This window comes from Molothrus ater, chromosome 6 (genome assembly GCF_012460135.2).
Source record: "Molothrus ater isolate BHLD 08-10-18 breed brown headed cowbird chromosome 6, BPBGC_Mater_1.1, whole genome shotgun sequence".
In the NCBI taxonomy this organism is placed as follows: Eukaryota; Metazoa; Chordata; class Aves; order Passeriformes; family Icteridae; genus Molothrus; species Molothrus ater.
In genome coordinates this window covers 39,539,314-39,565,914 of record NC_050483.2, presented here as the reverse complement: position 1 = coordinate 39,565,914, position 26,601 = coordinate 39,539,314, and the positions used below count along the sequence as shown (strand labels likewise).

The following is a 26,601-nucleotide window of genomic DNA, read 5'->3' as shown; positions in this document are numbered from 1 at the left end:
TTGAACAAGGTCAAAGTGACGGCCAGCAGGGATTGAAAGGCAAAAGCATGTGGCTAATCAAAACTGTCTGCTCCACATATGGACTGAGGAAAGCATGAGTTTTCCTGCCTATCTCCTAAGGGCAGATAAAAGAGTGTGACATGCATGTGGATAATGAAAACATTCATGTCTAAATAAGATTTAAAGCAAATAAACATTCCTGCTTCAGGGCCAAAGCCTGTCTCTGACAGACAGAAGTCAGAAAGGAGGGTTATTTCTGCTTTTCTTAAAGCTGTCCACTGTCCTGTGCTGGATGCTGATCAGGAGGAGTGTTTGGTAGCTGGTGGCCCTAGGCAGGAAGAAGAAGGTAGAATCTGCTTTAATCCTGTCATATATATTGTGCTAATTAGGCTTGAGTCAATTTAATACAGGAGTAAGGAGCAGGCATATCCTTCACAAAACTGGGTGTTAATGTCTTTCCAGAAAACCCCCTCCCATCTAGGGGAGAGCTACCCTCAGCATCCTGCTGTGTCTCTAAGAGGGACTACATGGAGAACTGGCTCTTCCTCCTGCCCTGTGGCCCCAGTGCAGCACTACCATGCTCCTAGTGGGTGTATCACCAAATATGGTGAGAAGTCTTTGACATGTTTCAGAGTGTCTAGGAGTCTGCTGTTAGTCAAATTTTAGTATTGTTTCTCTGTTTGCTGGATAGCTTATTTCCTTTTCACTCTCTGAATTGTTGTATGGGTGTGGGGTGATGACAGAGCCTGAGCCTGGAAGAGAGCTGTGTTGTGGCACTGCATCAGGGAGCCCCACACCTGTGCTCTTACATGTCCTGGAGCTGGCAGATTCATGGCAAGGCGTGTGCACTGCTCCATGAGGCCAGCACCTGCCCCGTGCCCTTCTTGAGCTGTGAAGCCTGCTTGCAGATAAAAGAGTACCTTTGGTCCTCTGTGCCCTCAGCCTAGCACAGGTTGGAGGAGAAGGAGGGTTGTCTCCTGAAGCTCATCCTTGGTGAGCCCCATGGAGATGTGGATGCAGCTGTAGTTCTTCTCTGCCTCCTCACTTTCATGCCTCTCCCTGCATCTCATCCTCTGCCTTTTTCTCTTCCACTATTGCTCCTTCCACTCTGTTTGCCAATATGGCAGTGGAGAAGACAAAGTACCCTGATGAACTCTGGCTTGGCCTTCTCCTGTCTGCCCAGGGAGAGCATTCTCCCCAGTCTTCTCTGCCTTTTGCCTTTCTAATCAGTCATGGTCATTTACCCTGGCACTGTTTGGCAGGGGCTGTACCTTGGCATCATGAGCAGCCAGGGTCAGCTGTCAGCCTCTGAGCCATGAGTCTAATGCAACAGAACAGATGTAGGTATTTTTTCCAAGTTTTCCTGGGCAGCAAGATTAAAGTCTCTGTTCTCAGCTGGGGTCCCCGGTGTAGTCACTTCCCTCTGTGTTACACAACACCCTATTAAGAAGAACAGCACAAACATGTTCATTGGGATCCCTTCCCCCAACCCTACAGGGCCAAGGAACAAAGGCAAGGGAGGTTTCCAAAGGCTGAGGAGCTGTCTGGTCCAGGAGCCCTGGGATAATCTTGCCCAGCTATCCACCTGTGAAAGGGCCCTCCCTCTCTCTGCTGTTCTCCATCCTTGTGATGCCAGGGGTAAGAGGGAACATGGAGGGTGGTGGTGGTGGTAAAAGAGCAGTGGGTCATGTTCTTACATGCATCTGGCTGTAGGCAAACTTGAGTGAGTACCAATGCAGGGAGAAACTATTGTGGCAGCAGCGTCCCTGCCAGGCCTGGTGTCTGCCCATTCCACTGAACTGGAGGCTTCTGAGAGTGTGTGTGTGCATGAGCACCAAGCAAACAACAGCACATGATGAGAAACTCCAAGGGGCTTCTTGGTGCTAGCAAGGCAGAAGGGGAAGGTGCAGTCCATGGTCTAGACTTGCTTGAGTTCAAAGGTGTCATGTCCTGAGACAATCTGTGTCTTCTGATTGTAAAGGCACTGAGAGAACTTGCTGGAAATGGAGGCAGCGTGCTCTCCATAGATGATCCAGAAGTGTCTGGCCACAGAGAGGGGCTGCAGGCACCCTTGGTGAGCAGGAGAGGGCTTCCCCAGCAGACCAAAGGGAGCAGTCAAGTCCATGTGAGCACACGAGGATCTGCCTCTTGTGTGCACCAATTACTTGCTTTAGTGACAAAAGACCATAAATGAACAAGAGAGTTAATTAGGTCTGCAGCAGGCGAGGTCTGGAAGCCTGCAGAGCTGAGAAATTTGGAAAGGGTTCAAAGGCTCAGGGGGAGGAGAAGGCCCTGGAGCTCTGGGTAGCAAAGGTTCTGCTGGTTTTTCCCCTCAGAGAGCACCAAGAAAAAACATCTCTGACCTGAAGGATGGTCCCCAGGAGGGGGAGAGACCAGCTCCTGGCAGCATCTGTTTCTTCAGGCCTCCACTGAAGGCCTTAAACAGCTTGTTAATTCACTGCTTTGTACAGCTGCAGACCCTTCATCATTGCAAGCAAGCCTCCAGGCCGCGTGTGCAGTTGTGAGCCAGCTCCTTCACTGTGGTACTCTGTGCACTGGGGGATCCAGTGAGCTGTCAGCAGGGCTGGGGGGCACACTGCAGCTGTCTGGCCCATGTCTAGTAAAATACTCACAGCAGATCCTTTCCATCTGCTTTGGCCCAAGAGTGACCCTTGCAAACCTCCTCTCCCTTGCAGCCGCCTCAGCAGATGGTGGGAAGGCAGATGGAAAGAGAAATCTCTGAAGCTTTAGCAATAGAAAAGCCTGACCTTGTGATACCTCTCACCCCACCACCCACAGGTGCTGGGTTCTTGCAGTGCCACCTTAACCCCCTGAGCCATGGTCTCTGTGTCCCTTCTCCCACCCCCTTGGAGCACCTCCTGCTCCCTTCTCTGGACCTCAGTGGAGGCTCTGGATGGCATCCAGTTGGAAGAAAGCCTGCCCTAGCTCTGCAAGCAGAGTGGGAAGGGGCAGCCATGTTATGAGGGAAGCTCACAGCATGAGGAGATCTGATGTGCTCTAGGTGATGTCTTCTTGGGGTCTCAGGGTTTATAACTTGGGGCTGAGGGTGTTCAGCTATGGTGAATCACTGCAAACCACGTTGAGCAGCTGGTCTTGACTACCCATTCTTGTACCCTGAAAGCATAAAATCTCCTTTGGGAGTGGGGCAGAGGGTCCTTTCTCTATCTGCAATTGTGGGGACTGCAGGAGTTCAAGGAGGTGAAATGGGATACTTGGCCTGTGGGAACAGTAGAGGAAGTTCCAGCTCAGCAAGGGTGTTGGGGACAGCTGAGTCAAGTATTGCCTGCCAGACTGCACCAGCTGCTCTGGAGCCAGGACTCAAACCTAAGCTTGGTCACTGTTCCAGACTTTTCCTTCACCTCATTTGTTAGTGCTTCAGATGCAAATTCAGTGGCCAGGTATGTGGAGGCTTGGTTGGTTTGCAGGGCTCCTGTCCAGCTGCCCTCATTCAATCTGCCTCCCTGGTGGGCCTGGCTGGATGTGAGCACTGCAAAGGTCTTGGAGGGAATGTGTGGGGCATCCAGGCTATAGCACTGTCACCCTTCTCTCTGTGTGATGGCAGTGGCTGGCTTGGACAGAGGACAGGCCCTTCCCAAAACACCAGCAGTGTCAATCCAAGTACAACACAGAGGTGGAAGGTTTGCTCTGCAGAGGCTCTTCACCCCACCTCACATCAGTACACACAGACAGCTCATGAGAGATGACCCTTCTTCCTGTAAAATAGCTTGTGCAGGCAGTGTGGACAAGGAGCAAGAAACAGACTAAAAAGAAATAGCAGGATAATGGAGAAAAGCTTGGAAAGGTCTCCAGGCCTGCAAGTACAAAGATGTCCAGGGGCCGTGTAGAGGGGCTCCACTGTAGGGTTTGGTACCATGCCCAGCCTGAAGCTCTAGCACCATTTAGCAGGCTGGACCAGCCTTGGCCTCAGTCTTGTTTGGCTGGATGAAGCAGTTGTCATCATGTCCCAAGTACAGTATCATCATTGCTTTTTAATTCCTCCAATGAGGTGTTGCAAACAGATATACATGTGCTGTAGCTGTAGTTTGGAATTAGACTTGTCTCTGGGGGCAGGCAGTGATAAGAGCTGTTTGGTTCCCAAACTCTCGTGTTTCTGAACTGGTTTCTAACAAGAGCAGAAGGCACAAAGCTGGGAAGAGGCTGTGCTCCCCACCAGCACAGCCCTATGGTCTGGGAAGGGATGCTAAGCTGGTGATGCCCCCCCAGCAGCTGGGGTTAATAACCACTCTAAGGTATTGGAAGTGTTACCTGACAGCTGCTAATTGGGTTTGCCCTTGTTCAGTGCCTGCCCCTGGGGTTTCCTTGGCAGCTGCATGAGCAGGTCTGGGTCTGTGGACATGGGACCCCTGTGGGAGGAGGCTGCTGTGATAAATGACCATTGGTGAATAAGAGGACAAAGGGTAGGAGGAGAAAGTTGCCAAAGCTGTAACTCCAGTGATGCAGAGGTTCAGCCTGGTTCAGACCTGCTGGCAGGCAGGGAAGGGTCCTTGGCCAGCCAGGGTGTTAACAAGCCGGAGGTGAGCTTGGGTGAACAGGACATCAGGACATGTTGCATAAGTCAGACTTAAAGTTCCAGAGAAAGCCTCCAGGGAGATAAATTGTCTTAAGTGTCATCAGCTCTGCAGAGATAATGAGAACCAGAAAACAGCAGGAGGTGAAATGGCACAGACCTGTGAAACCAGGCTTGTGGGCCTGGGATCATCATGGGTCTGTGCTGGCTGCAAGGGCTGGAAGGGAGAGTGGCCGTGGGGTAGTCTGGTACTTATGGAGGGGCTGAAGAGTTAATTCTCCTAAATCTTAGAGGCAATCAACTCTGAAAGAGGAAAGTCTTCTTCCCAAGTGATGTCCCCTGCTCCTCACCCCTGCTTCTTCAGTTGTCTTGAACAGAAAGCAAGAAACCAGGGAAACAGCAAGGGCTGGATCTGCTGTCACTGTGTTTGCATGGTCAGGGAGAATGAGGCTCCAGGCTCAGCCTCTTGGCCAGCCTGAGGGTTGAGGGAGCCCCTTGGGACTGGAGCCAGCAAGTGCAGCTAAAAGCATGTGTGGGTCCACAGTGTCACACCCCCAAGAGGGGCACCTCCACCTCCTGTGATGGTGACCAAACCCATTACAGCAAAGTTGGTGGATGAGTACCTGTGTTAGAGGTCAGAAAAGAGTTAAAAATGCTGGAGCAAGTTGCCCAGGGGGGCTGTGGAGCCTCCATCCTTAGAGGGGTTCAAAAACTCAATTGAATGTGACTCCAGCATCCTGGCCTGAGCAGGGGACTGGGCCCTTCTCTAGAGGTCACATCCCACCTCAGCCAGTCTGTGAGTGTGTGGGAGAGCACCAGGGAATGATCTCCACTGCCAGGGCAACCTGCTTGCTTGGCTGTGGCTGAGACGTTCACAGCTGGCTGAGGCAAGGACAGTAGGAACTTTTCTTCTCCTTACCTCCACTGTGAAACCAGAGTGATGGAGTCCTTCACCACTCCCTTACCTGTGCCAGTCCTTGCAGGGCTGTGGTGAGACCTGCAGGGCAGGAGCACTCCAGGGCACAGCAGAGTGCTTTTGGAAGCCATCTCAGCTGGGCCCCACAGTGTAAAACTGACTTGGTTCCACACCCCCCAGTGGGAGGCAGGGCTGTAAAGCAGCTGTGGAAGTTAGGCACCACCTGGCTGTCTTTGGCATTAGGCCTGAGCGGGTGAGGGCAGGCTTATTTCACAGAATAGTGATGAAGTATCTGCAGGGGGTTTGTTTTCCTAGCTGCCTCCCTCCTGGTGCCCTGAAGGCCTGTGGCAAAGGACAGATGTTTGCACTTACACGTGTACATCAAGTGTGTGTCTTCCTCTGCCCACAAAGTGTTCCCAGGCTTGAGAGAAGCTCTGTGTTGGCTGTGAGATCTCAGGGCTGGATTAAGTGGCAAAGGCAGATCCTCAGCTTTGGGAAGAGCACACTTGACCTTTGCCTCTACAGGGTTGTGCTCTCCCTTGGGAGGAAGCGTTGGCTCAGCTGCTAAACAAAGTGCTGGCTGTCATGAGCAGGACCTGCTGCCTCAGGGAGGGAGGGCCTGGGCTGGGGGTCAGATTTATAGTCCAGGGGGGAGGAGGAGACAACACACCCATTGACCTATAAGCTTAGAGGTGACCAGCTCAATTTAATGAGAAATGAGAAGTTTTGCTGCCTCCTCTCTCAGTAAAAATACACCATCTGGAATGGTCTGGGCAGATGGGCCCACTGGCACATGCAGAAGCAAAAGGGAATTTTGCTTGGTGAGATCCAAATGATATTTTGAATCCCATTCCCTTATTTTCCAACCTGTTCTCCTCTGTTATGTCTTGCAGTGCCTCTTAACCTGAATTCCTTCTAGCACTTTGTAGGTTCTCAAGTCCCATGGAAGAAGAATCCAGCAGTAGAACTGGGCCCTGGCATGGACTGCAGACAATGTTATATGTGCTCAGTGGAAGGAGCAGCTAAACATGGTGCTTCCCCCTAAGCAGTGACCTATGTACAGCTCTCACATTCATTCAGGTGTTTTCTCCTGCCCTTTCTATGCAATGTGGCTCACTCTAGCACCAGAGGGCCTAGCAAGATATATGGGCAAACACAGAGTGGGTGTGTGGGGTGGTCTCTTTTCCCTTTTCCCTCAAGTTTTAAAACAAACAAATAAAGACATAGAAACTGACTGAGTGCAAAGCACCATAGAAATGTATTTGTATCTTCATCACTAGAGGTACACTGTTTGAAGGTTTGGGGTTACTCCTGACCTTCACACCTTTTCCTATCCCCAGGCTCCTCCATTAAATCCTCTTGAATTTGGAACCACTTTGAATTAGTGAGTCTAAAGAGGTAGTTCAATATTACTGAGAGCATGTGAGTTTGGGAGGGAAGATATTCCCTGGGGTGGAGCTGATGGAAGAATCTATGTTTGCCCCAGTCTCGAAATGGCTGAATGGTCTCCAACAGTGCTCAGCCACTAATGTTGGCAGAGTGGTTTCTCTGTCAGGGTGATGGGAGCATAGAGTGGTAGTCAGCACTGCAGGACAGGAATGTTACCTTCACCTGCAGGTGGACTGTCAAATTGGAAGGAGATGAGAGGATTGTTAATCAGTCACTGATTAACATTGGCCCAGACCATCTGAAGATCTTGTGGGAAACAACCATCACGTTGCCAAAGCTCTCCTGCATGCTGGGGCTAGAGCTACCTCCTGCCCTCTCAGCTTTACAGGTTGTGTGTGTCTCTTGCCTCTAATATTGGGGTGTCACTCACACACCCCAAAGTATCAGCTGTGTTTCTGTTGGTGTGGGATGACTGGAAAGAGACCAAAATCTGTAGAGTGTGTTACTGAACACTTATGTGGGAGGTCTGTTGTTAGCACCAGTGTGAGTGCTGCACATCTGAGAAACAAATACGATGAGAGAGGCTGTGCACGTGAAACACTCAGGGCAGTGGGGCCTGTTCCTCCTTTAGATCTGCTTGGTGCTGACAAACCCATTAGTGGCAGCTTGGTGTTGCTGCTGAGCAGGACTTTGTTGAGAGAAAAAGCCCTGGAGCCTGTTGGCAGCTGAGCTTTGCACAGGACCAGGCTGGTGGAGTCAGTTACCCCCTCCCAACCCATATGGTGCAGATTCACAATCAATTTTCTGAGCACATGGAGTTTCTGGGAGACATTTGGCTGAAGTCTAGGCTTTGTGCAGCTGCGTCAGCGGGTTCTGGGGTGGGAAGGGCACTGGATTTCACTTCCCTGTTTCCTTCCTAGAGCCTTGCTGACACAGCTTCCTGGACCACTAGCGTCAGGAAGGGGCAGTTCAGTTTCTAGAGGAAGGTGGGAGAGAGAGAGGCTCAGCCCAACCTGCACGAGGCGTGAGAAGGGCACCAAACCATCCTTGTAGCCCAGCTGCTTCCTTCACTAAAGCAACCAGACGGAGTTTCTGCCATACTCAGACTGTTTGGAAACATGTTGATAAACTTCCAAATGTCTATTTTACAATCCAGATGTGCTAGTCTTGGCTGTAAACCCTCATCTGAAGAACAGGTGTGCTATAATGTTTCTAGCAGTGGCTCTAAAGCCAGCTGGAGGCTTGAACTGAGCAGGGGCCAAGGGGCTGATGCCATATAGGATATGGATACTAGGGCAGGGACAGGTGAGGCAGAGAGCTGTAGGTCAGCTGTAGTTCACATCAACTCAGTCAGACTGTGAGGGAAGAAAGGGACAAGCCAGAATATCCCTCAGCCCCCAGGCTCTGCTGAGCAGCACTGGAGCTGTCACTGAAGAGGCTGCCCTGCTTGTATGGGTAACACAGATGCATCCCTGGGGTGCATTGGTCTTGCTTGGATCTGTCCTGGTGAGGAGGCACAGGGCTAGAGCTGGCCAGCAGCCTGTGTGATTTCTTTTGACATCCCCAGGAGCTCTATGGTCTGGGAGGCACTGCAGGTCAGAGCCCCTCCCTGCTGGCATTGCCATGGGAACTGAAATAAGTGGGGCAGCTGCTTCCTTGGGCCAAACTTCGCATGCACTTTTGTCCTGAAAAGCAGGTGTTCCTTCTGGGCTGGGAAAGGTGTCTTGCTGGGCCTGGATCTGGTTTCTGAAAGCTGGGCTGAGGAGAAGCACAGTGCCAGTGGAAGGACTGGTGGCAGCAGTGGGCTGCCAAAGAGAGGCACCAGTTCTCTGGTGTGGGAAGGACAGCCAGCCCTAGGTGCAGGCTGACAGCAGGGCACAAGGTGCTGATACCAAATCACTCAGTTACACAAGGTGCCTGTGAATTCAGACACGAGGTCTGTGCTCACAGCCTATTGTTCTTCTCCCCAGGTCCCCAAACTTGTTCTCACATGGGATTTTAGCTCCCCTGTTACCTTTTGGAGATTTGTGTAGCCTAAAGCTTTTGTCAGTGATGTTCATACCCTGCATAGCTTCCACAGATCCAGCCAAACCTGCAGGGAAGCAGAGCCTGACTGACAGCAACCTGCCATAGGAGCAGCTGCCTTTGCTGAAAGTGGGCAGCAAGGCTGGGATGTCTCAAGCCAGGGGCCGTATGAGTCCCATCTCCTCGTGGAACAAGAAACCAAAGTGGCATTGAGAGGGATCTCCAGAGACAGCACTTCTCTTGCCACCCGGGGTGGCCCTGGCCATGCTCTGTGCCCAGCCAGGAGCATTCAGGATCCCAATGTCCCTTACAGTGGGCATAAGGCTGGCTAGTGCTGTTGTTTCATTTTCATCTGCTCCCAGATTGCACTCCTGGCTGGGGAAGAACTTTCCTGCCCTATAGCCCTGCCTTCCTTCCTTCCTCCTGATCCTCTGCAGCAGGAGCTGCCCACAGAGCAGCCCAGCCTTGCACTGCCTCAAAACAGGCAGTTCTGACCTGATGCTGTTGATGCAGGGATGTTCCCCAGAAATATCAGGAGCTCTTCAGCTCCTTCAGTCCTGCCACCCTCCAGGAGCTTCCCTTGGCTCAGGGGAGCAGAGGGCCTGGCTCTGGGAGGGAGGAAGGAGAGGGTCTCTCCCTCGTCAATGGTGCCAGCTGCCTTCCACAGCTGCCACCTCTGCTGTCAGGGCTTGCCAGCCTTGAGAGAAAGCAGGTGGCCCTTGGGCTCTTGGCACTGCCTAGGGCTTGAGCTGTGCAGGTCATCCTTGCCTGCTCAGATGGGCTGAAATGAGGAAAGTGAGAGGGTGGGAAGGCAGAGGCATAGCCTGAAATTGCAGGCCAGAGCTGAGCACAGAGGTAATCATCATCATCAGAGAACATTCTCCCTGCTTTTGTCTTTAGCTCCAAACTCCTCTGGGGGAGGTAGGAGAATCATGAATGCCATCCCTTTAATCATGTTATGGACTTCTGTGCCTGGCATGGCCCCTGTCTGGGTGGGAAGTGGATTCTTCCCCATCTTAAGCTCCTTGCATTTCTCAGAAGATTATGACCTGATGTGGTAAGAAAGGAGGCTTTGCTCATCTTCTCTGCAGATGATCTGCATTTATCTCTTTGTTAGTCTCCCAGTCATAATTATTCTCATTTCCTGTAAGAGTGTGGGTCCTTTCTTAAGGCTCTGTGCCACACCTACATGTAGTCACCACCTGACAGTAGTCAGCATGGCAACTAGTGAGGGAGACTCTGGAGCTGTGATGTCACCAGAGAGCTGGATTCCCAGCCAATGAAGTCATAGCTGGGAAATTGGGTTCTCGGCCTAATCCCAATAATTACCCAATGGGACTGTAAAGTGTCAATGCATTAGTCTCCTGCATGATGACTATTTAAGCTCTAACACATGCCACCTAATAATTGCCACTTTTTTCAGTTCCCTAAGATTCGCTTATTAATAAGCTATTAAACATCCCCTTGAAATCATTGCGTTGTAATGAGCTGAGATCACAGCTCACACAGTGATTGCAGTGCCCAAACTGGTCGGAAAGCACCTAAAAACCTGTGATGGGTGTGAGCCCACAATCTCAGGATGGCAGAGAAATCAAACTAATATGCAGATATAACATCACCCCCACCAATCATTCTTATTTCAGAATCTACCATCATCAGTTCTACTCTGTAATGCAAAGCTGAAGAACTTGAAGTCCAAGGTCCTCATGCCCTTGGTAGCCACAATGAGGTTCTTAAGGAAGGAACAGCAACCTGAAAGAAACTAATTGCTTTTTAGGAAGATTGCTTTGGAATCAGAAGTAGGAATGAAACCACTTTAATCACAAACACGCTGTAGAATTCGAAGTTTGATTCAGGTTTGTTTTTTTCTGATCTCTTTGTTGTTAAGAAGTTCAGCATGGGAGGAATTTCTCAGGAAGAGCTTCTTCATCATAGTCTGGGCATTGCCTGGTTTCTTCTGTTCTCACTGCTGGATCGGCTGGTTTGCATCTCTTATATTTTCTATAGGTTGTGGTTTTGTTCAGAAGTGCTGCCTGTGAAGTTGTAGCAGACACCAGGAAGGGGGACTTTTCCCTTAGGAGAGCACCTCAGGTTCCCTGCATACCCTCAAGCTGCAGTTCCTGCTTCCCTGTTCCCGTCCAGTCTGTGACAGGCTGATGTTCAATAGCTGCCACAGGAATAGCCTCCTGGCATTGAGACCCCAGTGAAAAGGGGAAAAGAAGGTTATGGTAATTCACTATCAGGCCACTTTCCACTGTTTTCAGCAGTGCCCTGACCTCCCAAGAAGAGGGTCACAGCCCATAAAAATGGCAAGATGTTCTGCTCCCTTCTTCCCTTTCCCTTTCCCTTTCCTTCCTTAGTGAGGACAGCTGACAAATGAGTGGAGCAGCTGAAGTCCCCCATCTGGCTGATGTCCTGAGCAGGCTTGTTCCACAGGGAACATGTGATGGGATGGATTTCCTGGTCAGGGCAGCCTCTGTGCTCTTAGGGCATGATCAGGCTTTCCTGATTTTCAGGCCCTGTTCACTGCCATGTGCAGTTCCAGCCACAGGTATTGAAGAAGCAGAGAGGCCAGACCAGCCTCTTGGGAAGAGGGAAGATTGCAGTCAGATCATTTCAAACAGGACTTCATTAATTATAAATGAACAGACTCCCTTGAGCTGCTGTAGCTCTGCATGAGTCACATTTGAACTGAGCATTCTTTTTTTTCTCCTGAGGAGTTGCCAAACGGGCTCTAAACAGTGTGATGGATAAATAAGGAACCAGCTGTGCTCTGCAGCCAGCCCACCCAGGGCATTTCTACAGCAGTAGCCCACAGTAATCTCCTCTCTGCCTCACTCTGCACTCCCATCCCTTGGGTTTTGCCACCTGATCATTCTCTCCAGGTTTCTTTTTCCTGGTGGCATGCCTTTGTGTTCTCTTGTAACCTCTTTCTCAGCATGTGGTCTCAGCCCTTGGCAATGCATGGACACATGCTTAGACAGCAGCATGAGCGAGATCCAGGTGTAGGACACCAGCTGCCTGGTCTGTGCCTCCATCTCAGAGATTGCCCTGGTTAAATGAAAGCAGAAGGAACAATAAAACCAGCAAGTCTTGGCTTTAGACTAGGAACTGGACAATTTCTCTTCTGTTTTCTGACAACAAACCGCTGCTTACACAGCTCTCAGCTGCCTGCTGGCGGCCTCCTCCCAGGGAGAAGCCAAGATGTCCCCAAGGCTCTGAGGGATCCACTATGAGTGCACGGAGGTGGCTGAAGGGCCAGGCCGTGTGTCTGGCTGTGGTGCCTTGTCTGTTGGGTGGGAATGTCTACTTCCCTGGGTGCCCAGAAATATGGGTGTGCTGAGCTGTGTGTATCTCATGGCAAAGGCAATGGGTGCAAATGCTATCCATGGAGGGTTTGCTGGCTGTATTTGCAAATTCAGAGGCTGCTTTTTCTGCCTCTCTGATGCCCATGGTTACAGGATCCTCTCCAGAGATCTCTCTGTATTACTGCCTTGAAACTGTTTCTCTCTCCAGCTCCCCACAGCTGCCATGTTCTCCCTCCTGGTGTGAGACTGCTCTTTTCAGAGAAGCTGTGTGTTCTACCTCTACACGGCTGGCTCCACACCCCGATTTTTAAGCCGGTGAGGCTGGCCAACCTTTCCCTGCCCTTGAGCCCAGAGCAATGGGAGCACTCCTCTTCCTCTGCGGGAGCTGCAGGCAGCTTCTGAATCCATGGAATGTGTCCCATCTGCAGTGTGTTACGGGTGTGCTCTCAGCAGAGGAAGAGGCACATGTGGGCTGTGAACCCTTCTGAAGAGGAAGAAAAGGGGCTAATTAATCGAAGGGATACAGTGCCAGGAGCCACATCTGGGGGCCAACTGTCCCTGGAAGCATGGCTCCCAGGTGTTAGCACCCCAAGGGAATTGTGCAGAGCTGGTGTGGACCCAATGGGTGGGGTAATGAAGGTGTGAGGGGGCCTAGCACAGAGGGGCCCCCATCAGCACAGTCTGGAAGAGTCCCTTCTCCCTGTCCTTTGAGAGGGCTCGAGATGATGTGACTTATGTTCGTCCCTCCAGGTCACAGCCTGCTGTGACCCCTCTGCCTCTGGCCCTGTGGCTTTGATCCTCAGCTGCCCAAGCACCCCACCAGGCCTGCCACAGACAGAGCAGGTGAGAAGTGTCATCAATGTCATCAAAGCAGGCCACACTCGCTCCTCTTCTCTGCAGGGTCTGATGAACCCCTTGCTTTCTGAACTGGCTGCCTCATTCAGCTCAGGGCCCTGGCCCTAGAAAGCATGGGCTTGTAGGGGTGCTGCAACTGTGTCTGCCCTCATACTCTCCCCTGGTGCCATTTCTGTCACCTGGAAGGTCACATGGTGAATTAAGGGAAGTGGAGGCAGCAAAAAGCACTTTGAACTGCCTGCCTGAAGGTCATGTCCCCAGAGGTGCCCTGTGCTCCCTGCTGCTGGGGGCTGGGCTGTCACACCCTGCTTGCCAGCTTATTGCCCCATCCTCACTCTGCTGCTGCTGATTTCTCTTCCCAAGTGCGGGCTTGAGCTCAGAACCAAGCAGCCCAACCATCCACACTCTGCCTGGGTGCGTTCCTGAGCAATGAGGTATTTCATGTTTGACTGCTGAGCCCCCACTGTGCTGCATGCTGAAGCTCAACCTGCACTGCACCCCCTGTCCTTCCCCTTTTCTAATGGGTTATGTTTTGGGAATGGCCAAATATCTGCACCCCCTGTCCTTCCCCTTTTCTAATGGGTTATGTTTTGGGAATGGCCAAATATCAGCCATCTGCAAATAACTCCTGTGCCCTCAGCTCCTTATGCCAGACAGCCTCAGGTGGGGGGATTGGGGGCCACTGCCCTCAGCTGGCCCCTGTTCTGCTGCAGCATTCCCGTGGGATCAAATGGCAGCAGCACATCCCTGAAAAGCTGAGGAGTGTTTGCCTGTGAGAGGCAGCAAGGAGCTCAGTGTCCAGCTCCAGGGAGTTACTGTAAACACGGAGCTAAGCTGATTTGAGGAGGGATGCCAGCTCCCTGGGCCAGGCTCCACCACAGCCAGGGGCAGCTGCAAGAGGTGCCAGGGGGCTGTTGATGGTTCTCTTTGCACATCTCATTGCTCAGCCCCATCAGGGGGCACAAGCCCCTGGAGCCCACTACCATCGGTGCCCCAAGTGCAGGCTCCTGTGCACATGTTGTCCCCTGGGGATGCTGAAGTCATCTTCTTCTCTGGGGTGATCCAACACCTCTGGGAAGGAGGAATCCACTTGTGCCCCCTGTTCTGGGGTCTCCTGTTCTGGCTTTGAGCCTACCCTGGCTCTTGGCTGCTTTGTTTATGGCTTTGTTTATGGCATTGATAATTTTCTCATGTCAGGTTTAGGCACAAGCATTCTTTCCACTGCTGCATAAGAAAGTAATTAGGTGAGGATGGAAAGGACATTCTTCTTCCTCAGAACAAAGAAACAAGCCACGGCTGTTAGTGGGCATTGCTTATGACATCCACTGCCATGCAAACCCCTGCCCAAGTGACTGTCCCTGCCCTGACAGGACAGGGAGGTAAACTGATTGCATCCCAGAGAGTGCCAAAGCACCCTCTGAAATTTCTGCCTACCCTTCAGCTGCCAGCACCAAGGTAAAGCCTGAACCCACTCTGCCCATTATTCTGGTCACACTTGCTCACCTGTGGTTGCCTCCCATCTCCCTCACTTGCCATGCCCAGCCAGAAGAAATGTGCTGAGGTCCTGCTCCACTCCAGACCCAGCATGCTTTCAGGGGGATTCACTCCCTGTGCTTTTGCTCCTTTCCCAGCTCCTCTGCATGCTGGGGGGTAGGCAGCAGTGCTCCTATCCCAAGAAGGAGATGGCTGTGGTCTGAGAGAGTGTAAAAGGCGAGGGGCAATGAGAAGAAGGGAGATGGAACCACTGGTTTCAAATAGGAGAGGCTTTAGGAGCACAACTGCTGGAGGCTGGAGAGACAGAACTAAGTGAGCTGGACAGACCCCTCTGCCACAAAGCTGTTGGAAAGCAGACAGCTTGGTGAGGACCAGGGAGGGCAGCACCTGTAGTAGGAGGCTGAAGGGAGAGGAGCATCAGTGGGATGGGGCTGTAATGGGCTGGAGGAACAGTGGGCACAGAAGAGGAGCCAGTAGTCCTATGTTGCAGTCACCCCACAGATCAAAAGGAACAAAAGAAATCAGATAAAACCATGGACTGATATGACAATTTGCCTTTTAAACCCAGTGGCTGAGCTGCAGCAGCTGGCTGAAGGAGCCCCCTACCCTGCAAGCTGCTGGAAGATGTAAAGGTGCCCCCAAAGGATCACTCTGCACACACAGAGTTCCTTGTGTTCTCCTGCAGACATCCAGCTGCTGCACTCAGGGCCACCACAAGACCCACTGCAGGCACATAATCCAGTGTATCTCCTTCCTGTGAGCATTTCCAGGGCCCTAAAATGTCTCTTTGCATGTAGAGATGCAGCAAGAGGCCTTTAGTCACCCACTAAGGTAACCAGTGCTTCTGTGGGTTGGAATGAGCCCACCCCAAATAAAGGACAGTGTCTGCACTCCAGTGGGAGGATTTGCTCCTTACCCAAGATGGCCAAGAGCAGCAGAATCTGTAGAGATGTGGCAGAGCATGAGGTTAAACTGATGTGTGTGGCTGAAAGGGGATTTGTGCCCCTGTTCTCCCTCCTCCTACTCTTCTCTCAGTCTTCCTCAGCACATATAAAGCAAAGCAGTCATTTTAAGTCCTCCCTCGACCTCTTGGTACTCAAGCAGAGGCAGACGGGGCGGGGGGAAGGACGGGCATCTACTCTAAGCTCCTGGAATATGTCTCCAGAAAGGTCTCTCAGGTTGAAGGACCTGGAGCTTCTGGGTGGGTCTTTTTCTAGCCTGAACTTATGCAAGGAAGATTATAAAACCCTGAATGGGGTTGAGAGGATCCAAGAGCTCTGGAGCCAGCGTGGGATAGCCAACAAGGCTCTTCCCATTGCCGTGCCTTTCTCCTGGTAGATGCAATCCAGAACAGCGAGAGGGCTAGCGGTGCTGATGCAGCTCCAGAAGTGCCCAGATGCTGAGGGGCACCGGTGTATTCTTCTGGCATCCGTGTCTTTTGCTCCGTGCTCTCAAAGCCGGGGTCGCTCCACCTTTCCTGAGCGCTCCCAGCTGCGGCGGGCCCGGCGGGTCGCGGCGGGCCGGGCGGCGGGGCGGGCTGCGGGGGCTGCACGCCGACTGCCGGGCCGGCGGCGGCCGGGTCTCCCTGGCCAGGCAGGGGTTAAGGCTTCTCTGTTGTAGTTTGTTTCCCTTTGCCAAAGTGGGTGTTGCTGGAATGTCTCCTCTCCTAAGAAGGGGGGCCGAGCCGTGTCCTCTGGAGAGGGGGGATGTCAGCATCAAAAAGACACAAAGGGGGAGGTTTCCAAAAATAAAACCCTCCATCCCCTCCAGGCGCTGCCAGTGCCAGAGGCAGGCGCGAAGGTGCTTGGAGCTGCCTGCGGAGCGCGGGATCTCGCTGGCAGCCCGGAGAGCGGGGCCGGCCGCCCTTCTCCTCTCCCTCCTCCTGCGGGGGCCGCCCGACAGCCCTCTCCCCGGCTCAGCACTGCTCTCTGCGCCCCCGGCCCCGGTGGGCGGCAGGTCCCGTCGGAGTCCCGGAACGGGATGGGGCGGTGAGCGGGGGCGGAGAGCCGGCGGTCCCCGCTGCCCCGCGCCCGCCGGGGATGCCAGCCGGGCTCTGAGCGCTCCGCACCGCCCGTCTCCCCTCGCCACCGGCTGACACCATGCGGGGCGCTGCCGCCAGCCTCCTCCCGCTCACCTTCGCCGTCCTCCTGGGCTTCGCCCGCTGCCGGCCGGACTCGGCGGCCAGGCTGGAGCCGGGGGCCGGGGGAGCGGCGCGGCTGCGGAGCCGCGGGGCTGTGCTGGGGGCGGCGGGCAGCGCGAACGGCCTGTCCCCAGCGTCCCGGTCCCCTCCACCGTCACGGCCCCTCCCCGCAGCCCTCCACGTGGATCGCGGCTCCGCGGCCGCCGCGGGGAGCCCGAGCGGTGCCGACGGCCGGAGGCAGCGTCCCGACCGCGGGCTGCCCGCGCCCCGGGGCCAAGCGGGAGATGCCGGGCTCGGTCCCGGCGCGGGGCAGAGAAGCAGGCAGGACTCCTCCCGCCAGCGGCAGGGCAGCGGGCTGAAGGCGCGAGTGGTGCCCCGGGCGAAGGAGCCAAGCGGCAGAGGGAGGATGGCGGGGTAAGTGCTGCGGCCGGGGGGATCCTGCCGGGGGTGCGCAGCGTGAACCCCGGTGGTCCCGGCGCTGGGGAGCCCCGGACGGAGGGGCAGGGTCCCGTCCCGAGCCCAGTGTGCATCCCCATTTCCATCCCACGGGCGCTCCCGGCGCTGCCACGTCCCCCGCGGGATGGCGGGCAGAGTTCCCCGGGACCGGGTCCGGAGCGGCGCAGTGGGACCCCGCTGGATGCTCGCTGTCCTGCGGCGCGTCTGTCCCGCACCGGCGGCCGCGCCGCTCGCAGCCACTCGTGGGTGCGTGTGTGTGTCGGTGTGCACGCAGGCGGGGTGTGCTTCCCGAGTGGGCGTGGGTCGCCGGGCCGCCGTCTGCCAGGCGTGGGGCTGCGTCCTTCAGGCGTGTTGGGATGCAGTGCCCCTGTGGCAGGTCGGGGCCCCGGCCGGCAGACAGCTGCGCGGCAGCGGGCAGTGTCCCCGCTGCCCTCCGGAGCTGCCCTGGGAGGCTGCAGGGTGGGGGACTCCCGAGGGGGATCCAGCATGATTGAGGTGTGAAGGAGCTGGAGGGGCTTGCTTGGCTCTGCGGGACGGAGTGTGTCTGCTGCCGCTCTTGCTGCAGGTACCTGGCCCTCTTGGCTCCTTCCTCCCATAATGGGCCCCTTGTAAGCACTCCACGCCGCAGCTTCCCATGGCTTGAGTTGGCTCAGCCGAAGGAGGCTTCCTATGACTTGCCTGGCAGGGCTGCTTCCAGCTCCAGCCTCTGGCTGCAGCCCTGAGGAGGTGGAGGGGATATCGTATGGCGGGGCCAGCTGCTCGATCGTGAGGGGAGCCTGCCGTCTGTGCAGGGCTGATGGACTCCTCAGCCCAGCGCCCCTTCCTCGGCAGTTCCCTCGCTGTTCCCCCGTGGCTGACGCCCCTCGAGATCAGCTCCTTTGCCCCTTGGACAGGGCTGCCAAAACCATCGCGCAGGAGTTTGACCAGCCCGTGTGGCACTTGTGTGTGTGTCTGCTCTCATGTGAGCCTTGCTAGGGGGATTGCAGGGGCAGGCTCTGGGTTTACAGCCCTCTGACATGGGCAGAAATGTCTTCTTCCAACATCTGGTGGGGAGCTTCACTGGAACACAAAAGGTCTGTCTCTGGGTTTTCTCTCTCCCATACTCATCTCCTTGTAAAGTTTGGAGACAGAAATATTTTCTGTGCCACTCTGTGTACTTTCCTTCAACACATCCACAGAAATACCAAGTTCACTCTACTTATGTTTGATACATAAAGTATCACTAGCAGCTAGGCATATGGGTTCTGACCTTACCCAGCTCATTGTCTTGGCTTGTCAGCCACCCAGAGAGGGAGTCTTGGGAAGATTCAGTCCTGCCCAGTCAGATTTGGACGTTTTTGGGCTCAGAAAGATTCTACCCTTTCTACAGTTGGAATGTTGTCAGTGTTGCTTTGGGATCATGTAGCAGTTTGGTTGAATTGGAGTCATCTGATACCCAGCATGTTTGTTTTCAGACTGCAGCTGCCTCTGGTGACAACAGCTGGCCTGTGCTGCTGTCAGGAGCGTGAGGGCAGCCCCAAGGTTCACACTGTGCTCGGAAGAGCCCTGAACCTTTTTGCAAGTAGCTTTCATCCCTTAATCCAGGATGTAAACAGGGATGGTTGGTCTAGCACTCACAGTTTACCTGTTATTATCTATATCTGAGAGTGCCACTGCCTCCAAGCTCAAAGTAAGGAAGAGCTGTGTCCTAGTGCTGTGCTTCTCATGCAGGCTCTGCTGCACTTTCTGCCTCTACTCTGCACTGGAAGATCAAGGCTGGGGATACAAAGCTTTCTGCAGTCCCCAAGAGCCTCAGTTCTGCAAAGTGTCTGTAATGGCTTTCTGTCTGTTCTGGACTCCAAAGCATCACTTTGAAGTTTCTCTATAACTTACTGTCTTCAGAGCTTAAGAGAAAGCCTAGCTGCAACAACTGCCCACGAGTAACCACATGGTGCTGCTCCTCATGGAAAGCTAGCTGCTGCTGCCTCCAGCCACTCTGGGAGCCTCTGTCCTTCCACCTCATCCATCTTCTTACACCCCTTGCTGCACCAGACACATTTTCGTCCAGGAAACTCAGGGCCCCTAAAAAACTTCAGTTTGTGATGTTTCATTTTTTTGCCAGGTGAGATATTTTCTGTTCTGCTATTTACACCGAACTCCTGCAAGTCTCTGGTATGACAACCTTCATTTTCCCTTACTCAGGTAACTTTTCAGGCACACTAAACCCCGGTACTATTTATTTATACAATTATTTTGGCTCAAAATCACAACTCCTGCATGTGTTGCCTTTCCAGATTCCCCAATGAGAGCTCTCTGCTAGTACCTTCAGGGGCCCTGCAGAGTTCTGTGGTTGAAAAATCACCTTTTATTTGCACTCGTTTTTTCTAGATAATTATTTTCTCACCTTGTCTGATAGCTGCATACCCAAGATTGAGTTTCTTTCCTGGGGACTCTTTGGATGCCATCCTGCTCAGTCTCTCTCTGACCTTTTTGCAGGTGTGACTTGTACGAACAATTTCATTAATGCATCCAACTTCAAGACTTGCAAGAGCTGGGTTTTAGTATTTTCCCCAGAAGACTCACTGTGAGGTGACTTTTGATATCCCCACAAACATCACAGAAAATTACTGACTTCTGACTCTGAGTGAACAAAACAATCCAGCCCTGAAAACATCACTGCTTTGCTCTGTTCAGCTTAACATCCCTGTTTCTCCATCTCCCCTGACTAGAAGGATTTTCCTCTTGAGTGTTGTGGGGTAGGGTAGCTGTGACTGTACTTGTCTGCTGGATGCATCCCGAATTTGGGGTGGCCAGTCCTGCTGCAAGGACACTGTGGGCATCTCCCTCTACATCCCAGTGTCCCTTGGGATGTGTCCCCCCTTGTTCTTCTGCCCCATGGCTGGGAAGGTGGGTCACAGTGATGAGGAAGGTGGGTGATGGGACAGTAATCTGGGGAAGCCTCTACTTCTGGCACCTGGCTGGACACTTTCAAGGAGCATGTGAGACATCCCAGGGAGCAGGCAGAGAGTCCCAGACTCATTCTTTCTCCCTCCATTTTCTTTTGGGGCATTCTACACCCCAGTCCACGTTTTATTGCTGTTGTAGACACCATCTGTGGCTGTGTAATCCTGCTTTACCCAGGCTTTGTGGCATATAGGTTCTTGCTGCAATGTGTTTATAGGATTGCTCAGGAGTGGAGGCAGTTAAATGATGGTGTGGACTTGGCAGAGGGTTTTCAGTGACTCATCGATGCCAACAGCCTTTTGCCAATGTTCTTCACTGGGTCTGACAGCAAATATTTCATATGCATTTGGATGAAGTTCACTTTCCTGCAGTAGAAAGGCAGACCTGATGATCTAATGGTCCCTCTGGCCTCTTGTGAGGATGCTGTACATGGTCTGAATGGAGTCAGCATATCTGGCAGCACAGAGTTCTGTGTGAAGCTGAAAGATGATGCATAGATTGCTGTTAAAATAAGTGGTGGAAAAAGGGTTCTACTGAATGCTTCAGAAACAGCATGTGATCATTGCTGTAAAAGCCATGATCTTACTACTGTTTTCTTGTTTTCCTTCCCCCTGGTGCCTGCTTTGGTTGCTTGGTCTTGTTTAAGATAACACTGCAAGATCTTGCAGGCTGTTCTCATCCTGGGTACCTCTGCATGCCTGAGTCTGATGCTGTTGGCGGCCTCTGGCTGCAGCAGCAAAGGAGGAGATGAGGGAGTGGCTTGCAGCAGCTCCTTTGCTCAAGTCCAAGGTTGTGCCAGTGCATCCAGTCAGGGCTATGAATGGTTCTTCAGGGTGCAGGGAGGCTTCATGGCACTGGCTTCAGCTCTGTGGGGAGTTTCAAGGAGCTGTCTATCCCAGAAAAGGAGCAGGTCAGTGAATAGTGCCTGGGAGCTCCTGTACACCAAGCTCAACATGCCAGGGATTATACCTGGACATGGATGGTGCACGCTAGCCACAGAATGAAGAAAAAGCTTGGTTTGCAGTTGCTGGCTGCTGCCTGTGCTCTTTGGAGACCTCAGGGTGTACCTGGTACTTGAGGCAGAGGCTGAGATGTGGATCCAGTGCCCCACTCTGCATTTTCCCAGAAAAGTACTGAGTTATGCCTTAGGGTTTTCTCTGGTACTGTGGCTATTTAGCTGTCTGAGCTATTCAGTGCTCTTTCTCTTCAAAAAGGGGGAACTGGCTACTGGAAATGGTCTCTGTCTGCTTTGGTCTGAGCTGGACTGGGAACTATTTTGGAAGGTGCTAAGTAGCCCATGAGCCCTGAAGCAGCACAGTGTTACAAGCAATCAAGTTCAGTGCCTTTGAATGTTCTCAGCAATGTTTCATTTCACAGGATATGTGCTAGTTGACCTGACCCTTGGGAAGGCAAATACATTATTAAAATCTTCCACTGGTAAGGAGACAGAGATAGGAAATACTGATCGTTTGCTGAAGGCTTGTTTTGGCATCAGTGTTAGGGCTGGGATTAGGGCATCCCATGGAATGTGGCCAATACAAGGTTCAGTGGAACTTCAGTTTGCAAGATCCACATGAGGACATGTCCTCCCTTCTGCTTTGACTGTTGAGTTTCTTTCCAGCTGGGAGAGCTGCTGACCCCTCCACATGCCCATTCATCCTCTGGTCCCCCTGCAGCCCAAGCTGCCCTGGATGAGGGTGTGAGTCATGCTCCCATTTCCTTTCTGCTCTGCTTCCTGTTCCAAGGAGTGGGTAAGCAGGAGAAAACCTGCTCAGGCAGCTGCTGAATGCTTCAAAGTTCTGATCATGGCTCTGGCTTGTGCCATTGTTAGGTCTCCAGGGGCTCGGTGTGTCACAGCACCCAGCAGCTCCTCTTGCTGGGCAGTTCTGCCCAATGCCTTGGAAGTCCTTGTTCCCTGTGCCATGAGGGGTGACCAGAGGCTGCTCAGAGTCTGCAGGTAGCTCCTCAGGAGACACCCCCATTGTGGTGACACCAGACCTGGGGGGACCCTGCCACTTGTTTGTTCTCCAGAAGCAGCCCTGGATGGAGAGGCCAAGGGCGGGACTTGCCCCACAGAAGCCTTGTGCTTGAGCCACATCTTTGCCTAAAGTGTTTGTGGTGTCATGTGCAGCAGGACAAATGGATGTGGAAGCCACCACTCTCTCTCAAGCACCATCCCACAATATTGTAAACATGCCATGTTCCTTAAATTTAATGGGATTATTCTGAATTCTTTGCAAGGCAGTACAAACCCCATGGTGTTCAAACCAGGCAAATGACAACAAAATACTTGAAGTAGAACCAGAAATGATCAGGAATGGGTCGGATGCAGCAAAGCTCCCATAGCTATTTTCTTGCAGCTGATACTCTTGCTTACCTGTACCTCATGCTCTGTGAGGTCCTGCTCACTGGACTTTCATCAGGAAATAGTTGTGGTTCTTCTCTACCCTCCAGCACTACCTACATGTTGTTCCTTCCAACTGCTCATTTCCAGTCTAGGAGGTCCTCCCTGCCTCCATCTGTTCCCATTCTCTTATCCAGGACCTTATGGTAGGAAGGAACATTTCTATCCAGGTATTCCTTCTGCCCCTGCCTCTGAGGGCACCCCTTCCTCCAGGAGCATCACCCTGGTTGGTGCTGGCATCAACACCAACCCCTTCCCCTGGGGCTGGCAGCTCATGTCTGGCAGTGACACAGAGTGGTTCTATTAAGAAGGGATTTGTGCTGAACCCAACGGGATTTCATGACTCCAGGAGTGGCCTTGTCTGCTCAGGCTTGGGCCCCTGTCCATTTGAGCCTCGGATCTTTTTTCCTATGACTGCTGGCTTGGTGTTGGCATTGAGAGCAGCTAGCAACCTGCTCACTCCAGCATGCCTGAGAGATGTAGATAAAATTTAAACATTAATTCCACAAAGAACTAATAGTACAGTTCAAGGCCAAAACAGCTTCTCTGGAGAAGGTAGCTACTTTGCCCACAAGAAACATGATTTTCTGGATAAGTTGAGGTGGGAAAGGGCAAGGCCTTTGCTCACTGAAGGGACTGAATATGACTTATGAGATGTGTTTCACCTGTGCCAAAGGAAGAACGGGAGCTGTGACAGTCTAAGCAAAGCTGCTTATGTTGCTGCTTGGAGTAGAGTCCCTCTCAGGACCTTAATTATCCAAAGACCTGCTCCAGCTCAGTAGTTTTCTTTTTACTGATCAGGACACCTTGAAAGTGTTTAAGGCCTTGTGAGCTCTTATGCAGCAAATAAAGGAAGGTTTGGTTTTTTTTTTAATGGATGTTTTCTGAGGATGTCTTAAGGAAGAGACTCATACATCTCTTTGAGCTGACAGACAAAATGCTGGAAATTGGTGCTCTTACCCAGCCAGACCAGATATGAGTGTGTGCTAGAATTACTTTGGCTTGTTCTGCTTGCAGGAAGTTGCACCAAGGGAACTTAAATGCTTTCTCCCTATGAAAATTTACCTAGATTAGTACAACATTGATCCTGAAGGACTAGGTAACACTTTTAAATGATGTGTCTTCTCAGACCACTTCCCTTTCCCACATGTAGCAATTGTACCTCTGCAGGCAGCTTCATTTGTGAACACCAGAACAATCCTTGGCATACCTGCCACCCACTGTCCTTGGCTCTCCTAAAATGTGAGCCCCACAGCTTGAGCCCTGGCACTTCTGGAGTCTCATCTCAGGCCATGTGGATGCAGGAGTCAGGAGGATGCCAGTTTAGAGCAGGACCTTCCTCTGACCCTGCTGTGTTCATGTTAAAGTCAACCCAGAAGACAAATGTGCATGTTTCTGTGGTTCCTCTAAATTCTGTCAGCAGCTCTGACTGCCTTGTCCAGCATTAGAAATAAACCATACTTTCCACTTCTTTTCCAGAGGATTTCCAGAGCTTTCTGGCTATTTCTAAGTTTCTATCTTTTGACAACTGTTCTTTCTCATCTACCTTGACATGCAAAGGTTACCTATTTCTAAAATCTTCCCTCCATGATGATTAATACTCTTGGAGAGCACCCTGGGACTTGTTATTCCTTCTCATTATAGACACTTAGATATGATGTGACCAGAGGAAGCAGCATTAGCTGCCTGCTTGGGCATTGCAGAGCACCCCTTAGATGCCCAGAACTGTCTGTGATAGTTGTATGTAGACAGTAATCCCTACCTGAAAACAGACAAGAAAGGAGAGGTGGGGAGGATGTCATTTATGTAAGGGCAGTCAAAAAGTAACTGCAGCTAAATCCTGGTTTCAACACTCATGGAAATGATTTCAGCATCTTGGAATTAGTGTAGCTCTGTGCACATCAGGTAGACACAAATTTCATAGCACCAGAGAGTCCTCAGTGCCCTGGGTCACTGCACTAGAGACAGATCACAAAGGCAGGACTGGGGTGCTTGCAAAGGGAGAGCAAGCTGGGGAGCATCCCAGAGTGTGGCTTCTGACGTGCCATCCCTGCCAGGGCAGGGCTGGGCATTGAACAGCAGCAGGCAGCAGCAGTTAGGTGGAGAATGAAGTGTTCTCCTCGGCTGGAGCAGCTCAGGACATTGGCAGGGGCAAGATACTATGACCAAAGTTGAAATCGGGCCAAATTTACACCCTAATACCATGAAGAACCATGAGATCTTTAATGATCTCTGGCTGCTGGCCTCCAATTGCTCTCAGGAGGAAAATGGTTCCTCTGAGTGCTGTGCCAGGAATCCAGCATAATGCCAGTTCAAAAGGGAGCTCCTCTCTCAGGGATTGCTCACACTGCAGCATTCACAATCCTTGGGGGTTTCTTTTCCAAACACTTAAACAACTCAGCCCTTGTCCCATTGGTTTTGATCTCAGCTGCTGGTCCATCTGGAAGGAAATATCAGATGCTGCAGGAAATAATTTTGTGGGTGACTCAGAGGTGATGGCTGCAGCAAGACCTCAGCTTCCCCCTCTCCTAACCACACTGCTTTGTCTCTCTGCTTAGGCCAAATGTCTGTGGCAGACAGTGTTGCCCAGGATGGACCACAGCTCCAGGCACAAACCGCTGCATCAAACGTGAGTATGAGAGTCTCAGCCAGTGCAAGTCTGAGGATGCACCTCTAAAAAGTGCTTGAATAGTTCTGTGACCCCACACACTACCCATGCAGGGTGCCAGGGCAGGAGATAAATCCTGGGGTCTGTGGAGGCAGTGCCAAAGCCTTGCTGTGGGACTGCCAGGCTATAGGTCAGCTCTTCCTGTCTGCCAGCAAAGTTTTAGTAGAGTAATTATGGTTTTATTTCATTATTGTTATTAGTGTCCATCCATGGCAGGATCTTGTTGGGGCAGGGCATTGCAGTGGCCAATTTGTGTGTGAGTTTTGAGCCTTGGGCTCTCACTTGTCCTGCTTGGAGCAAAGATGGGTCTGTGAGAGTCCCAGCAGCTGGGAACCAGCACACTGGGGCTGTGCTCATGTGAGTAAGCACTGCTGATGCTGAGTGGGGAATCAGGGCTGCAAATTAGATCTGGGTGCTATTAACAAAAGCAATTAATGGATTTGGCACAAGGGCTCGGATGGGTGGGGCTGGAGCGGGGTGCCTAAGATGGCAGTGAGGCGCAGGGTACTCCTGCAGTGCAAAACTGCAGTGCAGTGCCTGGCCAGGACCCTCCTGCCTACCCACAGAGGAAGCATGAAGTGTTCTGCTCACCCAGGCAGCCCTGGTACAGCCCTGTGGGCTGTGGTCATTGTGGGCTCCCTGACACAGCACTGGAAGAGAAGATGTTTGGGTAAGCACCAGTGCAATGCACACCAGAGGCAAGTGAACTGCCTCCATCCTCAATAGCTCCTCAGCTCTGGGCAACCCCTGTGTGACCCCTGTCCCTGACCAGCAGGGCTGCACCAGCAGCTCATCCGTGGCCTTTGCCGGGCCCTGCTGGCCCCATGCACCTGCCTGGTCCCAGGGAGGTGCGGGGCTGCCTGTGGCTCTCTGTTAGCTGGGGGGCAGGAGCACGGGCCGGGGGAATGCCCAGCCCAGAACAGCGACAGCATCTGCCTTTGCTGGGGCGGCAGCAGCAGCTGCCCAGATGTGAAGCAGGGAAGGAGGCCCAGCTTTGTTTGCCGCGGGATCTCACGGCGCTTTGGCCGTGCTGGGGTGATTGCATTAGCGATCCTGTTTGGGAGCAGGGGGCCAAGGGCTGACTCACCTCCCTTCTCCCTCTCCCCCATCCGGCAGAAGCCAAACGGTAGAGAGCATGCTGTGCTGCCAGACAGTGTCTGTAAACACAGCGCGGGCCAGCCATGGCAGCATCTTTCTCTCATTAGGGATTTTGGTAGGAGCAGTGGATCTGGGCTTGCAGCCACGAAGGCTGCCTGGTGATTGCTCAGGTGCTGAGCCCTTGTTCCCAAGGATTCATTAAAAAGACAGTGTCAACATGATCAGGCCTGACAGTGTCCCCCTGACCGGGGACGGTAAAGCTCAGCCAGGACTTTGGTGGAGACTGGTGATGTGTAAACATAATTTAATTCCCAGCTACCTCCTTCCCTGAGATTTTCTGCTGGAACTCAAGCTCC

General features: G+C 52.6%; 1 protein-coding gene across 1 annotated transcript in view; it reads left to right on the top strand.

Moving 5' to 3' along the window:
• Positions 1-16,430: 16,430 nt before the first annotated feature.
• LTBP2 (latent transforming growth factor beta binding protein 2) overlaps positions 16,431-26,601 on the top strand; it is a 71,272-nt gene continuing 61,101 nt past the window's right edge. Inside the window, exons 1-2 of the mRNA XM_036384801.1 lie at positions 16,431-17,090; positions 25,038-25,108. Of these exons, the coding sequence (XP_036240694.1) occupies positions 16,636-17,090; positions 25,038-25,108 (526 nt within the window). The 5' untranslated portion in view covers positions 16,431-16,635. The remainder of the gene's footprint in view (positions 17,091-25,037; positions 25,109-26,601) is intronic.